Source organism: Chanos chanos, chromosome 6 (assembly GCF_902362185.1).
Source record: "Chanos chanos chromosome 6, fChaCha1.1, whole genome shotgun sequence".
In the NCBI taxonomy this organism is placed as follows: domain Eukaryota; kingdom Metazoa; phylum Chordata; class Actinopteri; order Gonorynchiformes; family Chanidae; genus Chanos; species Chanos chanos.
In genome coordinates this window covers 13,475,143-13,493,109 of record NC_044500.1, presented here as the reverse complement: position 1 = coordinate 13,493,109, position 17,967 = coordinate 13,475,143, and the positions used below count along the sequence as shown (strand labels likewise).

The following is a 17,967-nucleotide window of genomic DNA, read 5'->3' as shown; positions in this document are numbered from 1 at the left end:
TTATCATTACAGAGTACAAAAAACAGGTCATATAAGGAAAAACTATGTAAAGGAGATTTTGTCCAGGTCACTACTTGAGAATAATTGGGTTAAGAAAAATGTCATGTTTCGTGTACAAGCTGTAATAAGTGTGTGTGTGTGTGTGTGTGTGTGTGTGTGTGTGTGTGTGTGTTGAATTTTAGGGATTAGAAGATCATTATGGGTATTTAGTGGAATTTTGCTACAGCACGACCCCCTAAACCCTGCTGCCAAGCCGGCTCAGTCCTCTCAGCTGACTTGGCTTTGCCAAGAATCGAGGAGAGGGATCTCTACTTCTTTTTACTAACTACTCACCCTTAACAACAGGGGGGCATTCAGGACTATCTATCTCAAACACACAATTTACGATTTATCCAAAGTGTTGAAAACGCTGATCAATGCGGAGTAACCAGAGCACAATTACCGTTCTGGATTTTTACACGACGCCAGATCAGACTTTTAATGTTCACCTCGCTGTTTTCCGTTGTTGTTTCCGTTTCTCTGTGGATTTTTCGGTTGGATTTATGTCTGCTTAGAATTTCTCTGTCCACCCACGTCTTCGCCATTTCAAATTATAAGCAATTGGGATTTTCATGATTGAGCTGATGGACCGTCATTTTACGAGTGACACAGGCAGAACACTGATTTTTGTTTGGAGCACCCAAATGGCCTTCTCCAACCTGTGTTTAATCTAATTTTGCTGGTACGTTTTGAGTACTTTTTTTTATTGACAAACTGTCATCACTGTAGATGGCTTACAAACACTAATGAGGATCAATGTTTATCTTGACTTGGCTACGTGACATCAACGCATCTCCGCATCAAGATGATGGAACCCTCTGAGATATCTGAGGACAATTCATCCGAGCTGTGCAAAGTAAGTGCCGTTGGTTGAAGCAGATTAATATCATTATTGCATTAGTTCTGCACATGAGCATATAGCCTATAACTGTGGCACTACGCCTGTTTTCCTGACCATTTTCCAGAATGTGTTTTGTAACCCTGCTTTTGAACCGGAGAACGATCGCGATGAGGTAAAAGACAGCTTTAAAGTAGATGTTCCCCCACAGCCTAGCAAGGGACCGTCCACGCGTAAGTCCGCTACAGTGTCTCTACAGTTTACAGCACTGTTTACAGCACTGTCATTTACCCGTATAACTTTTTTTTTTTTAAACAATATTCTAACACTGAGTAAGAACAGTCCTGATTCCAAATCCTTCAGGAAAGGCTATTCTTAGTTGCTGCAAATAACTGAAATTGTACAAACAAACTAACTGACTGACTAAATAACAAATAATTGCAAGACCAAGACCTCATAAACCATGTTAGACAGAGTGTTTATGAGATGATACATACTTCTAAATATAGAAATGAAGACTAGAAGGAGCATAATATGTGTGTGAAATGTATGAATTGTCTCCATCCTCTTCTCTCTTCTCCTCTCCTCTCCTCTGCTCTCCTCTCTTTGTTATGGTTGTGCAGGGCGAGGAGTGTTGAGTCTTTGTGTGGTACGTTTGAGGGGTTCTTGGTGTGGCTGGAGTGCAGTGGTGGTGTCAGCAGCTGTACTGCTACTGGTGACAGCCCTGGGCCTTACACTGGCGCTCACTCTTACACGTGAGAACACTACTATACACTCCTACTCTCTGCTGATCCACAGGGAACCTGAGTTGTACAAATCTTTTGGTTGTTTCTGTGGAATGTTGTCAACTAGCACCTAACTACAATGTTTCATAGACATCTTCGTTCAGTAGTTCTTTACTGTACTTCAGTCACTCATCAAGATTGTTTGGATTGATATTAGATTAATGCCACAGAGATTGTAAACCTGTGTGTCTGTGGAAAGCATTTGTCACACACCAAGGAGTTATATTTTTCTTGTCTCACAGACACTTATACATATTCACAGTTAATCTGTAAACCTGTAAATATTGGAGTCAATAGAGTCTTAACCCATATCACGGATTACCGTCTCTTTCTTGTACAGAGTTGAACAGTGAGAGTACTGAGGGAGGGATGCCATCACCCTTAGACTCTTGGAATGGAGATGGAGTACCTCACAGCCTCCACCCATTGCATAGTACTGTGGTTCCCCAGCCCGAAAGAGAGCCCACCTCTCCTACAAGTGATTGTTTATTATCCCAAAACTACATCCTTTAATTTCATTTTGTAGGGTTCTGGCGATTGTAAGGACACACTGAATATGGGATTTTATTGAGACTAATTCACCATGCAGGCTCATTTTGTAAATCTAGCTATTAATTTATTATTGTTGTTGTTGTTGTTGTAGTTGTTGTTATATTTTGCAAAGTATAGTCATTTGTGAGGGTAACCATTAATGTGAAGCATTGGAGCATGTCTATAATGGTCTTTCAGTATGTGATAATTATTTGATGATCTATTGTTTAATAAATCAGATTCACAAGTTCGTGTAGCTCATTGCTAAGTCTCATGTTTTCCTTCCAGAATGTGGTGGTGTCTTGACTGATACAGAGGGAACACTAAGCTCCCCCAACCATCCCGGTCTGTACCCGCCAGATTCTGTTTGTGTGTGGGTGATTAGTGTGCCTCCCCCCTCCCTAGTCCAGATCCATGTGTCCTCCCTGGGCATTGAGGGACCTTCCCCCTGCCTCTTTGACTGGCTGGAGGTCAGAGAAGAGGCGGAGCAGATGTCCACTAGGTGGGGCTGACTGAGTAATGACTTCTCTCAACAAGTGAGATCTATATTCTTCACAAATAACACCTTGTTCTCCATTTTACTCCTTGTCTAGGTTCTGTGGCAATGTGGCGCCACCTACAGTCAACACAAACAGCAGTGTTGTGTGGATTACATTCCATTCTGATGCGAGCATCGGGGGAAATGGCTTCTCTGCTCAATACACTGCCATTTCTCCAGGACAGAGTAAGTACAGCTCCTTACATATTAGCAATAACAGCCATAAACCCAGCGTCATCTGACCACAGAAATGATTCTGAAATCTTTCAACACTTTGTTTTGAAAAGGATATAAAAAGTAAAGAAATAGATTCATAAGACTTTAGCTTGGTGACGGGCCTTTGTAATACATGTTTGGTTGTGTGAGTCAGGGCGAGCTCTCTGCCAGTTTGTGGCAGAAAGATGATAGGATAACATTTGTCTCACCATGCATCACTTGCTTACCACTAAAACTGACCTTCTGTGCATATCAGTATGCTTCTGTTCTAATGCAGCATACATTATTGATATCTGTGTGTTTTGATTCAGAAAGCTGCACCAGAGAAGAGTTTATGTGTGACAGTGGTCGTTGCTTGTTGCCTGTGTCTGTCTGCGACGGACAACCAAACTGCCAGGACCACACTGATGAAGCCAACTGCAGCCACAAACACAAGGGTGAATGCAGCTTTCACAGTGCACTTCAGCACCAGTTGTTTATGCATGAAAAGGTCGGATTTTAGCTGTGTTTGTGTTATGTCTGTTATTGACTATGCTTAGCATGGAATAGCCCTATTTTTGTATTTATGCGGTTGAGTACTTGTGTGCATGCAGGGTTTTGAAATAATGTTGAATTGTGCATATTCTATGAATATTTTATCAGAGCGCAATCGATTGCAGCAAGCATAGGGATCAATATTACACTGTCTGTCTCTAAAATGTGAACTTCAGAGAGGGCAATAGAGATCAATGTGATTTTCCTATTTCTCTACTTACTATGAAAATCCAGAGCTGATTATCTGCATTTTTTGCACAGAGTGTGGTGGTCAAAAGCGTGGACCACATGGTTCATTCTCCAGTCCAAATCATCCAAAGCCATATCCCCATCAACAGGTACGTCCAGACACCCCTCAGAACTTAGGCAGACATGCTTTCAATAGGCTTTCATTGCTTTTCACTTAATCATAGTTCTGGCTATCTAATTTTCTTTCTCTCTCTCTCTCTCTCTCTCTCACACACACACACACACACACATATACGTGCACATTTCTCTCCTATCCTTTTTTTCTTTTCTTACAGCTGTGTAAGTGGCACATATCAGTGGAAGAGGGTTACGTGATTAAGCTGAGTTTCCAAAACTTCAGCCTGGAGACACAAGACGTGTGTGAATTTGACTATGTTGAGGTGCATGATAGTGGAGACACTGGAGATGGCAGCGTTCTGGGAAGGTGGGTATTTAAAAGTTTTGATCTACATACATAAATACTGGTTCACTCCATAAGTGAACATATTAGCCTTTGTGAGTTAAGAGTGAAACGCTGGTGGCATGCTGTGTTGTGGTAGGTACTGTGGCTCTGGTCTCCCTCCTGATCTGACATCTTCTGGACCTATAATGACTGTACTCTTCGTGGCTGATGAGGGTGTGGCCGACAGTGGATTTTTTGCCTCCTACCAGGCCATCTCCATCTTGGATAGTGAGTCCTTTGTGCTTGTATATTTATGTCAAAAAAAGTCACAAAGCTACATGTCATTCCATTTTTATTTGGGAATAACAAACACCCCTCAGGTTGAAGGAAAATTCATACACCTCTCTTTGCCAGGGACTTGCAGCCCTACGCAGTTTGCTTGTGGCAGTGGGGAATGTGTGAACCAGGACTGGCTGTGTGATGGATGGAATGACTGCGCAGATGGAGCAGATGAGCATGACTGCAGCAACTCCACTTACCCTCCTTTCAGTAAGGATGTTCACAATCGGCTTTGATTGCTCCATAAGCAAACTATATAAAAACATTTAACATGTAAAACATTTCATAGTTGCAAGGTATCTAATGTGTCCAATGTGGATTAACTTCACGTCATATTTTTATTCGCTAGACTGATTACTGATACAGTATAGTTTTTTTCTTAAATGAAAGTTCCGTTTTATTTTGGGGTCCAAATTTAGCATGGGAATATTGTTAAGATAAACATGTTCATTCAGTGTTTGCTCAGATGTGCTTTTTTCGAATCAGAAATGGGTGTAAGATCTATGCAGTCATGTCAGTTCCCTTCCTTAGCTTCATCCTGTGAGCCCATCCATGTGGACATGTGTCAGGGTCTGAGTTATAACCTCACCTCATTCCCCAACATTTGGCTCTCCATTGCCGACCAGAGAGAGGCTGCCTCTATGCTAAGCCAATACAAAGTAAGGCATATGCTCTTGAACTACAGTATCCATAACTCCTTTTAATGTCTTTACAGAGTTAAGAGAAAGGAAGTATTTTTGGTATTCCATGTGCATAGGACAGACAAGGTTTTTTTGTGTGAATGTTAAAGACTTTGTCAAATGTATATTTGTGGATAATTTAGCAACTGTAGCACTGCATGCAGACAATAACTGTTGAGTCCAGAATGGTGCTGATTTAGAAAGTTGCTGCCTTACTTTCATAATATTTTTGAGTAATATCTAAAATGTAGGTAGTTCAAGTTTTCTAAGAATGAGGACATAAATGAAAATAAGAGTCTAAATAAGTAAGAGAACAGTTCAGGGTGATTATGAAAACTCAGGATGGTCGTACAAAGCGCTCACTCGTAAACGTATATTTGGCGTCTCTGTCTTTGGATCAGGTGCTCATGGACCTGGCTTGCTTTGAGCCGTTGCGCAGGCTAGTGTGTGGCATTTTTGTGCCGCAGTGCAGCCCTCAGGGTGGAGTGCTGCAGCCATGCAGGTCCATCTGTTCCTCGGCAGAGCAACAGTGCAGTCAGGCTCTGGACCTCTTCAGCCTCAGCTGGCCTTTCAACTGCCACTTACTGCCTGACACCCAGGACCCAATGGAGTGCTCGCTTCCCTAACAGAAGTCAGGGTACACACGGTTACATTCAAAACTCCAGTGAGAGTACCGTAGTCAAAAATGAACAAGTTTCAGATCTTGACCTGTTCAAGGGTCCTTTGGATTGTGTTCATGAAAACAAACCTGAGATGTATGTGTCTAATAAAAAGGAGCTTTCCTCAAAAAGAAGTACCACATACAGATTACTGTTTAGACTGGATTCTTATATAAATGTCCGGTCTTGGCAAGAAAGGCTGCCAGCCAGTGCAGCAATGGTCTCGTTCACAAGTCTACAGATACCACTCGTTACAAAGAGGTAGAGCTATGGGAATACATTTACACTGGGGGCAGGTTTGACTGAAAACCAGCCCTGCCTTGAAAGCTTATTACTTATTTATCCCTTTTCAAAAATAGTCACTGGACAAGATAACAACTCTCTTCCCTCTCAGGGTAATTTTGTCAAAAGGCTGTAAAACCTGTATGTTTGAGACTTCTTGGCTTCTGTCTATCCAGCGGTTACTCATAACCTTTGACACTATTTAGGCAAACATAGCTCCCCAGGTGATTGCCTGCTTGTAGTGTAATATTATCAAACTATGGCAACTTGTTGTGCAATACCTACCTCTCACTTCTTTGGACTTACATGGATGCTGGTTTCCTAACGTTTGAAAACACTCTTGATTTGGTTTTACTAGCGTTCCAATGTGACTTTTTTTTTTTTTTTTGCTCAGATATTCTGATTGCAGAAGAGAACAGAATGTGCTGAACTTAAGTGCCAGATAAAATAAAACTCAAATAAATGTTTCTGCAGACTGTTTGCAACAAGAATTGTATGTGCAACTGATGAGACTGGTGCTAGCTTTAACATCCTTTTGGAGTTTTCACACCTGTCAGTTATATAAGTAACTATAGAAATGGAGAATTGATGCCTTGATCACAAGTTGACAGCATCATGTTGAAATTAATCAATCTATCACTTTGTTTCATCATAATTTCTTAGGGCCAATAGTCAAAAATAGCAGTTCACTTTTCACAGACAGATGGAACAATATGAATATTGTTACTTGGTAATGATATTTATTGATTTTGTATAAATTAACATTTTGACTAAACTGTACCTGTGTATTTAACGTTTTCTTGGGATGTTAATGGGGCCAGTACTGATGCACATCTACCACAGAAATTGAGTGATATAATGAAGAGGAGAGATAAAAGTTTATTGCTCTGTCTGAAACTGTACATGATATATTTCAAATGGTAGAGCACCACAGATATACCGTACATCTCAGAAAATGATTGTCACAAAGACAAAGTCTGGTATCCTCAAGTTTAAGGACTGTATAAACTCACTGTGTCTTCTGTTAGCAAAGTCCAAAGTTCCTTAATTTGTAGTAACTCAATAAAACAATTCATCCATTTGTAATGAGGCATTGTGTGTTGCTATTCAGACTCACATGACACTGCATGTTGGTATCATTCAGTTACTAAAACTACGACGAACAGAGTGGAATCTACAACTGAAAACATGTCATTGGTTATCTAAACATCATCTGAAGATGTTTTTTATTTTAATCCTGACAGAAATATTTTATAATAATTATTATAAAATATTATATTATGATTATGTTATTAATGCTGTAAAATTAAGATGTGGTCTCGGTACTCTTTAGTCACCAACAGTTTTTCCACTTCACAAAGCTCTTTCCTGAACCAAACAGGAGTGCGGACAATACGGCATGAAAGCCCACCTTACATTGCCTCTACTTTTCAAGTCATGGTTGTGAAGTAAAATTAGGACATTTATGGATGTTCATCACCAGGTTAGTACTCATTAGCACAAGTACAACAGCTCTTACCACCCTCTCTCTGAGTCAGCATGCGTTTTGGCAGCAGCAGCAGGCCCCTGTGATTTAAGTCTGACTATACGTGGACGCCGCTTTGGTGCTAATGTGGCACAATGAGTTTGAGCGTGTGGTCCAAGGCGACCGCCGTTAGACCCCACACGCGATGTTTTCCATTACGGAACACGGGCAGCGTGTAACCGTAGCGATCACCGGTGCGGAAGTGAGTGTAGCCCTTGTTGTGAGGATTGCATACGTGAGCTAGCGTGAGGGTAAAGATCTCCTCCACCTGTGGGACAGAAACCAAGACTGGTGAAGAAAGCTAAGCTGACCCAATCAACTTCATCCTATACTCTTACAACATCTGTGAGACTGTGTGATCTATGGGACAAACAGGACTGAACTGCAGTCTTACTAGATTTAGCATGTTAATGACACATATTGGGACATAAAGATACAAAAGCAAGTCACTGCTTGCCTATTCACAAGCAACAGTCCACACTTAACTACATGTAGAGATCCTGAAGCCAGTCGAGCATTAGTACAGTGCTAGCCAAAGGCACCTGTGGCCCCTTTTAGTTGTAGAGCACATACCAAACACACCTGGGTCAACTTATCAAGAGCTTTAAAATGAGCTGATTTATTGGAATATATGAAGTGTTAGTCCATAAAAAAGGTGCAGTATAGTGGGATCCCAGGACCCGGGAACTGTTCTAAGATTTTGACAGATGAAAATAGTGAACACATACTAAATGAAACTGGATATTTAATGTTAGAATGAAAGGTTTAAAGAAGACAGAGGCCTTGGAGCTCAGCAGTATTTACCTCGCTAGGGTTGGGTTTGAATGACAGAGCTTCCAAAGGCCCAAGATTAGCCAGAACTGGAGCGATCATCATTCCAGACTAGGAGGGAAAAAAAAAACATGCATTGGAATATTACCAACCATTTTAAATACTTTACCTCCAATTAAATTCAAAACAAACAAACAAACAAACAAACAGATGACCCAGTCTGAATCAAGTTTGTCTGTAAATGGCTGTCCCAAATCCAAGAAAGGATTCATTTAATACTGCTTAAGCAAAGTTCAAATCATACAAGTTTACACAACTGGATTGAATAAATACTAGTAAATAAAAAAATTCCATTACACAAGCCCATATTTCCCAATCCTGTTCCTGCTACTCCAAAACAAAACCAATTTTAGGTCTCTCCCAGCTCTCACATGCTTGACTCAATTCATCAGTTAAGTAGCACTTTTGTGATCTGCCAGGTCAGGAGTGTGAGAACAGGGGAGACCTTAGACATGTGCAGCTGAATCTGGTGTCCTACACACCAGGACTAGGATTTGGAAACATTGACCTATGCAACCCCACAAGGTTTGAGAGTCCAGTAGAGGATTTCATCATAGGAAATCCAACACAAGTAACAGACACATGAATGAAAACATTTGGGTAGAAAGAGACATAAAAAGCTGATAATACCCGGAAATCCAGGCTCAACCATTAAGCAAACAGGATCTGAGTTTGCATTGCATAAAAGTTCAATTTGCAGTAAGTTGCTTGTAAACCCTTTTTTTTTTTCGTTTTTCTTTTTGTTCAAGACGTGCACTCTCACCATGTCACGGAGCGGTTTGAGCACACCCCAAACCCGATCTTCTCCCACCGCTATACCAAGCTCCTCACGAGCTTCTCGCAAAGCCGTGTCAACACGTTTCTGTCCGACGGGTCTCGTTTTCCACCTGCGAAACTGAAAGAAACAGAAAATGAAGTTAATCACGTATGAGAAATAAATGAACACACTGTACATTCATCCAGCGTTCACTTAAAACACAAACAGATTATATCTTTGACTATGAAGTACCATCAGTGGTGTATTGTCGTTTTTTAACGGATGTGTTAAGGGACGTCACGGATGTGCAGCCTTACCTGACGTCACCCTTGTGCCTTCCCTTGAGTTTGCTGGATCTAAGTGTAAAAGAGGAAAAGGAGGGCTCTCCCCCCACAGTGCACAGACACACCCAGCACAGCCGCCCAGCTCTTTCCCTCTCTCCTTTCTCATACAACGCGGAGTTGGGTTCTAGCCTCTGCCTGCAGCGTGCCTCGTTTTCAGGAGACAAGCAGTCCATCTGGGCAGCCTGCCGCGGGACACCGCTATGACAACCTCGGGTCTGATGCGTTAACTGTCCAAAACAATTCCAGCCTTCTAGATGTGGAGTCCAGAGCTTGTTCGCCGACCTTGACAATCGAAATAACAAGTCCTTGTGAAACCCATCCCTAATTATGGAATAACATCTCTCCTGAATCTTACTGCCGACTGTAAGGTCTGCCTTTTCTTTGTCGATAAAGCTTTGGTTTTTGTTTGTTTGTTTCATTGGCATCAGGCACTTACTGAATTCTGAATCCTTTGATGGCACAGGATTTATCAGACGTCCCTGTGAAGTGGTTTTAATCGTGCTGTGTGATGAGTGAACAAATGCTTTAGTGGTTTGTGCTTGTGCCTGCTGCAGGAGGACGGAATATGCCGAGGATGACAGGCGAGTAGAAGAGATGTTTATTTGCATTGGATCCTGAAGAGTCTGACGACAGGCAGGGTCCGCAGCTATCTATCATCTTATGGCTAGTCCTTTGTGAGACTTGAGCAACCTTTTCTTTTGCAGTCTTGTGAGGTATGTCCTTGTGCAGTCTGTCTGATCTGCCCACCATATAAAATGGTCCAAGGCAGGACTCATAACAGAAAGTTCTTCCCAGTCTTGGGCCATCCTGCCTCCACAACAGACAATGTGGTAGAATGTCAAAGAGTTCCCGACTCCCAATCAGCTTAAGTGATTTATGGGTCCTCAGCAGATATGTTGAGGCAACCATCTGAGAACTCCTAAACATTCTGTATTCAAGAGTACAACAAACGCACTACAGTTAACAAAAAACGTCCAGAGATGTCACACTATAATGCGTATTAGCTAAAAGAAAGGTACTAAAAAGAGAGTGCATGCAGACATTCTCCGCCTGATCTGTTTTCATCAAGACGCCTGTTTGTTTGGACGCACTCAGAGCAACCTCAAACAGCTTATGATGAGTAAAACTGGAAATACCACGACGAGGCAAAAGTATTAGCTTATTGGTTGGCTTTTCAAACGCATGGGTTGTGTTGAAGCACAGAGGTTACAGGCACTGATATCAAGAACACGAAATGACACTTTGGTAAACCGGCAACATTTTACCCATCATTGTTTTAAACAGTGATAGATAAAAAATTGTCTCCGCACTCTCACAAATCTAAATAACAATAACAAATAATATAATTTCTGATTGGTTAAATGGTGTCTCGCAACCATTCACGTTAACTCAGTTGACGTAGTACCCTAAGCTAGCTTAATTTGTCATAGAAACGGCTACTACATTTTATTTAATGAACAATAAACCATGAATAATAAACCAAAACTAACACTGTAGGTGCTAGATCAGAGAGAGAAAAGGACGAGTTAAGTTTCGGGCGTACGACACTGAAAATATTCGGTAATTCATACGGTCACACTATACTGGAGCTAACGTGAACTAGCTGGCTAACTGCCTTTCCAACAGCTGTCCCTATTGCAGTGCTGGTGATTCAAACTGTTATTAAACTAGCAGTATGCTAGCTGGATAGCATAGCCTAAGCGGAAAGCTCAATAGCTGGCTAACCCACAAAAAATAATGTAGTTATAGAGGTCTTACGATGGTGACAAGTTCTGAAAAAAACGTGAACAGTATAAACTATAGACGGAGATAAGAAAAGACTGTCCACTGCTAAAGTTACTAACCTTGAACATCGGTATCACCCAGTTGTAGTAGCCTTTCCGGCTGGCACTACTCAACGTGACAGAGAGGGGGCGTCCTTTTATGGTTTGCCCTTGTCATGTCACGAAACTTTTTTTACATATTGCATGTTAAATCCCTTTAAATATTTTGCAATGTACTTTAAACGAAACGAACAGTTAGGATTGTTTGATTCTTGTAATATGCTAAGAAATTATGTCTTTGGCTAGATCATATATACTCAGGTCCCATACTGTGTCAATGAAGTGCACAATTTTTATTCAGTTTCGATGGGTGAATGTAAAAGATGTCGGCTATGAATGTCATTATAGGTTGCTTGGAGTAAGCAACTGATACATATTCTCTCTGTACTAAGAGAAAACATTGAGCTGGATGGTAAGGGGCAAAAAAAAAAGTTTGTACCATCAAAACCTAAGACAGGCATGACATCAGAAGCATGAGAGCTTACATAATTGGGCAGAACAAGAAATCACTTTGTTGCTCAATCAGTGCTTCCCCACCTGTTTCCATTTGCATTAAGAGCAGTGTTAGTCATTCAAATCAGAGAGAGGTAGAAACCAGCCAGTCAGCCTTTTTGAGATTCCTTTTGTTCAACATCACTCCAGTCAAAGCAAGTGACCTTATGACTCATGACTTGATGAATCTGGAAAGTTCTTCCGCAATACCTGTATTTCTTGTCATGCACCTCTCCCATTTTGGCTTTAAACAGCTCAAGGTGTGTATCACAAGACGGTTTATGTGCAGTCGGTGTCGCTTCAAGAGCAGTCTCTCTCTTGTACTTCCAAGATGGCTACCTGGCCTCCAGAGGAATTCGTCTGTTCGGTGTGTTTGGAAGTCCTGCGTGACCCTGCAACACTTCCCTGTGGACATACCTACTGTCTATTATGCATCCAGAAGCACTGGGACCAAGGGACATCCAAGGGCGAGTGCTATTGTCCCCAGTGCAGGCAGGTCTTCAACCCCAGGCCAACTCTGGCTCGGAGCACTGTGTTGATGGAAGCCATGGAGAAGCTGAGAGTGAGGGGAAATGATAGACCTCCTTCCCCTGTTTATCTCACCGTCACCCCTTCTCCTCCCGTGTCTGTTCCTCTCGGTCCTCCTCCAGTGCCTGTCCGGCCTGATTTGGCGGGTGGTGCTGAAGGAAGTACCTCAGAACAGTGTAGTTTGTATCCCCAGTTACCTGTCAGCTCAACCAAGCTGTGCCCACTACACCAGCAGGTGCTGGAACTGTACTGCTGCAATGATAAGGAGCATGTATGTGATGACTGCAGCCTACTTGGACACAAGGGTCATCAGGTTGTCCGTCCAGAGGAGGAGAAGGCAGAGAAACAGGTGCAGTTAAAAAAAATTTCATACTACTTTGGAAAAAAATCTTCTCACTATCTTGCTTTTAATTTCTCTCTCGTGCTAACAGTGCTTTTCACGTATGTAATAACATCCTATCGAAGTCTTTGGAAAAGATCTGTTGTATTGTTCTTTTATGTTTGAGCCTTGCTTGGCTATGGTTCAAATTATGTTGTGTGTATGTGTTTGTGTTCGCAGCAAGAGCTTGTTCAGATGCAAGCAACAATACAAAAGAGTATTCAGGACAGGGAGAAAATCATTCAGTTATTACCTCAAGCTACACAGGCTTACAAGGTATGAACTGCGCAACAGATATGAACTGTGATTTGTCACATACAGAAGTTTAAATTTGTGGACACCTTTTTTTGCTTCACTCTGGGGGGCGGGAGTGTAATTTAATTAACTGAACAACAAAAGCTGTATGAGTGTGTGAATTCATTTTTCATCAGGCACGTCCTGTGAGTTTAATGCCAGATTGCCAAAATGTTATTACTTTAGCTTCTCACTGATTTTCTCTCTTGCTTCCTCTCTCTCCCTCCATCTCCCTCCCCTGCTCCCTCCCAGAACTCTATGCAGGAGCTCCAGAGAGAAAATAGAGAGCTATTTGCTGAATTGGTGAAAAGTCTGGCATTGATGGGCACCCAGGTGGAGGAACTCCTCAATGTTCATGAGGTGTCTGCATGTACTCGTGCTGAGGGTCACAGCCATGGACTTCGGCAGGAGATCACGCAGCTACGGAGGCAGGAGGAGATGCTGAAAGGGGTTGCTGGCATGGAGGACTCAATTAGCTTCCTGAATGTGAGTGTCTGAGAACAGTCATTGCATGTAGAGAAACCTGCATGCATTTGGGGTGGGGGGGGAGGGTAACTGACTTCTCTTTAATTGTCTCAATATAGAGTTTGTTTGTTTTCATCCCTTCAAACAGACTTTTACTCCTCCTTTCTGTTGCCAGCTAAATGCAGACCTCATTTTATTCAGTGATGCATGAATGTAGAACTTGTTTGCTCTGTGATGCATGATTTCATCATCCTTACAGGCTTTCTTCGGCATAGCTCCCATTGGTCAAGTTGGCGGTTCAGACTGGGGAAGTCCGTACCCTGTGTCGGTAATACCTGGAGTGAGAGCAGCTATGGGGGAATTTAGAGAGGGGCTGCAGAACTTCTGCAGAGCACACCTAGCCAACATGTTCAGGGCAGGTAAGGACAGGCCCATGACCAGTTACCATTTAAAGCCTGGGTTTAACAGCAAGTCCAACAGACATAATAATATATTTGTCCTGGTTACTTGTACTGGCATATCTTTAGCATGAAGGATGGTGCATAATTCTAACTACGTTATCTCTATCACGCCTAATAATATGCACTAGCAGTAATATCAGTGTCTTTTTATGCAGTGAATGATGCCACACCAGCAGCAGTGCCTAGTGATCAGGCATCCGCAGCAGAATCAGCTTCTCTTAGCCCACAGACTCCCAAAGCTCAGACATCACAAAGCTCAGGTGAGCAATTAGTGACATTACAGCCATCAATGCCCAGTCACTTTTATGTTCTCAATGTGAGGGTTGATAAAATATTAATGTATGATCCCCTTGCCAGAGGAACCAATTAGAATTGTCATGGCTGAAATTTTATTTTGTTTATTTATTTGGTAATGCTCTTGTCTCTATGATTTTTTTTTCTCTCTGTTTATTAAACATAAAGCCATTCCATTCAATGAACACAACTAAGTCTCAAAACATATTGCTGTGAGAGAGGTTAAACAATGATTTTCTAGTTGATTTATTTTAAGCTGTCTCTGTCATGTCCAGGCAAAGATTTGCTAACAAACGGTGATGCCAACCCAAATCCAGTTCCTTCAAGTAAATCCAGTTCTTCCCAGCTAAATCCAGTTCCTCCAAGTAAATCCAGTTCTTCCCAGTTAACTCCAGTGACTCCAGCTCCTTCTGCTACTCCAGCTCCCTCTGCTTCTCCAGTTCAAGTCAGATCCAAACAGCCCCTAGAACCCAAAACCAGAGAAGAGATGCTGAAATGTGAGTGACACTTTTTTCTGGAAGACTGGCAATACGTGCCCAGGCTATAAAGCCCTTATCAGACTATGAGGGTCTGTGACTATGGCATATGTATTTGGGGCATAAAGGTGATGAGCTCTGAAGGATATCAAAAAGAATGGTGAAACACAGCATCACAACTTTTCTTTTTAAAGGCATTTTAACTGTAATAACTAAGATTATAATGCTTTGAATTTAAGCAAGGCAAGCCACATGGTCCATTTTTTTATATTTCCTATAATTCACAGAGCAGTTTCACTGTGATTAATATGCTGACCAAAAGCAGTTATAGAACTGTAAACCTGGATAAAACTGAAAGCATTACAGCATGAAGAAATTAACTGGGTTTTCCTTGTCTTCCAGTCCGCTTTGAGCCCACGCTGGATGGAAAGACAGCGTTCCGTCAAATCAAGCTGTCTGATGGAGATCGCAAAGCCACCTTCCGGGCCGAGAATCAGAACTATCCTGAGAATCCTGAACGCTTCCTCTTCTGGAGACAGATACTTTGCTTGGAACCTCTGGCTGGAAGCCCCTATTACTGGGAGGTAGAATGGACTGGACAGAAGGTACCAAATTCTGTGGACTTCTTCTTGGTTTGGGAGTAGATGATTCTTAGCCTTTCATGCTACATGAAATAATAGTAAGAGTTCTAAGTGTTAAGAGATTTTATGGACAACACTGGATGGTGTGGTTGATGATAATGGAAGTATTACAGGCTACGCAATGAAGAATGTTTATTTACACACTGAATTTCTCCTAACCCAGGTGACAGTCGGTGTGACCTACAAAGACATAGCACGAACACCGTCAGATGACAGCTCCAGACTTGGCCATAATGAGCAGTCCTGGACCCTGTATTGGACTGGGTCGGTCTTCTCCTTTTGGCATGCTGGGAAAGAGACGCAGCTGAGTGGACCCAAAGCCCGGAGGATCGGGGTCTACCTGGACCAACAGGAAGGCGTTCTTGCCTTCTACAGGGTTTCCCATGGTCATGCTGACCTTATCCACTCCATTTGTACAGACTTCACCGGGGCTCTCTTCCCTGGATTCCGCTTTTGGTCTGGTGTGGGCTCCACCATCACCATCTGCCAGCTGGACTAGAGAAAGGATTTGCTGAAGTCAGTCTGCTTCCGGAATATATCCGTAATAAGGGTGATGATGAAAGCCAGAGACATCAGGGTTTGGAATGTCACCTGTGGAGTTTCTGTTTCTGTGCCAACTGTTTACTAATTATTCTGCACCTCTCAACTAAAGTATATGATTCATATTAATTCTGTCATTTGAATGTTTTTTGAAAGCCTATTGTCTGCATTTTTATTAATATCTTAAGGTAGCTCTTAGCTGACGGTGAACGATTATATTAAAAGTTGCCTTGAAGATTTCAAAACAACATGAAAGCCACTAGAGGTCACTGCTGATAAAGGCTGGAGAACTTTTTTTTTTTCCCCACATTTCTTCACTCCCTCACAAACTACTATGACTCTGATACTGCCTGTACTGCAGCTTAGCTGTTGCCATGTCAGTGGAATGAGGAAATAATGATCTATCACATAGGGAATCGGATCACAAGATCACCTCTACCACTGAAAAATGTCTTTACAAAATTACACCAATCCTGTCTTCAGGGCTTTGCTTTCTACAAATGTAATTTGAACCTGAGATGTATGGCGGATAACTTTTTAGCTTCTGTCATCCAGATCTTACAATATCAAAAAGGAATATCAGTTTCCTTCGGTGTTTACTGGAATTAAACACATGCTTTTGAATGGTCAGTGGATTAGACTTTATTATTGTGCTTGGGTATTCTTCATTGTATCTTCTGGGGGATCTGGTAACCTATCATGAAATGAGAGATCAGAATGAGAAATGAACTGACTGTCGGTGCATATTTATCTATAATATATTTCTTTCATTGTGCTGTCATTGATCTTGTTGTATAAAAGTGACTTTTGTATTGATTTAGTACATCAATAAACACAGTCCCATGGTAGTTCCCAAACTCTGCAGACCTACTTCTTGTCTTATCAGCTTGATCTTCATTATTTCCAATATACACACAAACGTTTTCTTACCCCTATTCCTCTCTTCTCCTCATCTTTTGTTACCTATCACTTGGGCTTTGGCCTAAATACTCCTTAAGTTTTCTTTTTCCCATTAGCACCATTGTCCTTGTCCTGCCTATGTATCAGCTGCATATCCAGTATCAAAGTGTTTGCCCTCTATCTCAGGTTACTAGGTATTTGCCTGGGCCAGTGCTAGCTACAGTCATTCTAGCACACATTCAAAAGTTTTAGTTATCTGCAAACACAGGTAATCAGTCCTTCAAATAATATATCTGTCTAAAATATAACTGTCTAAAAAATAACTGTAGATGGTCAACAGGATACATACAAACAGTCTTAAAAAAAAAGAAAGAGAAATGTAAAATGTCAATGCATGTTGAATTTGTCATCCAAAGCTAAGTTCAGTGAGATTTCCTGATTGATTTCCTAACTGATACCCTAAGACAATGAGTAAGCCATACCTTTAAAAATCATATTTTGTGACCATATCGCTGCAAAATAGACTTCTCAAACTTGATTTAGCCAAGGACAACTCTGAGAGCCTACTGTCTGGTGTGCTTTTAAATATGTGTTTTAGAAAATTGGAAACGGACTTAATTATATTTGTAGAGATATCAGATCTTATTTAATATCTGTTTAATTTCAGTTTTGAGCACAACTTATTTTTCTGTCATGAAATGTTATGAAATGTCATGTTACATTCTCTTAAAAGAAGAAAAAAATAATTTCATATGTGAATCTACTATTTTAGCAGCGATGATTGTACCCAACCCCCCACCCACCCACCCAACCCCCTATATGAGCTTAATAAAGTAAACCATAAACCAGGTTTTCCCAATGGACTGCTGATGTGTCTCTGTCTAGAGGGATGAATTTATGGGAACGTCTTCACTACAGATGAGATAACAATACCTGTCCCATATGCAGTGGCAACTGGTCATGGACAAAGGCATGAAAAACAATGCCCATCCCCATGAGTGAGGACAGAGAGAGGTGGGGTCTGTTTGAGACTTTATATTCATGACTCCTCCAGCCAGGGTACAACTTCAGCCGCTCTGTCAAACATCAGCAGCTACGGCACAACTTCAGCCGCTCCGTCCAGCATCAGCAGAGACTTATCAATA

The 17,967-nt window shown here is 41.6% G+C and overlaps 3 protein-coding genes across 3 annotated transcripts; 2 read left to right on the top strand and 1 right to left on the bottom strand.

Annotated features, from left to right (window-relative positions):
- The first annotated feature begins 844 nt into the window (after positions 1-844).
- Positions 845-5,757, top strand: mfrp (membrane frizzled-related protein). The gene is made up of 13 exons (XM_030778727.1): positions 845-895; positions 1,005-1,110; positions 1,501-1,632; positions 2,003-2,140; positions 2,482-2,695; positions 2,787-2,917; positions 3,259-3,384; positions 3,743-3,819; positions 4,006-4,154; positions 4,270-4,400; positions 4,527-4,661; positions 4,983-5,110; positions 5,533-5,757. Exons 1-13 carry the CDS (start codon positions 845-847, stop codon positions 5,755-5,757), a joined length of 1,743 nt encoding a protein of 580 aa, XP_030634587.1.
- A 1,922-nt stretch (positions 5,758-7,679) lies between these two features.
- On the bottom strand, positions 7,680-10,441 carry nudt8 (nudix hydrolase 8). Its single transcript, XM_030778042.1, is given in 5 exon segments — positions 7,680-7,865; positions 8,402-8,479; positions 9,192-9,286; positions 9,289-9,323; positions 9,503-10,441. Coding segments are annotated over 5 exon segments (1,029 nt in total). The 5' UTR covers positions 10,138-10,441.
- Positions 10,442-12,175: 1,734 nt separating this feature from the next.
- ftr86 (finTRIM family, member 86) lies at positions 12,176-15,881 on the top strand. Its single transcript, XM_030778041.1, has 8 exons — positions 12,176-12,721; positions 12,932-13,027; positions 13,298-13,531; positions 13,770-13,929; positions 14,127-14,231; positions 14,706-14,762; positions 15,144-15,346; positions 15,546-15,881. The coding sequence occupies exons 1-8, from the start codon at positions 12,176-12,178 to the stop codon at positions 15,879-15,881; spliced, it is 1,737 nt and encodes a 578-aa protein (XP_030633901.1).
- The last annotated feature ends 2,086 nt before the right edge of the window (positions 15,882-17,967 follow it).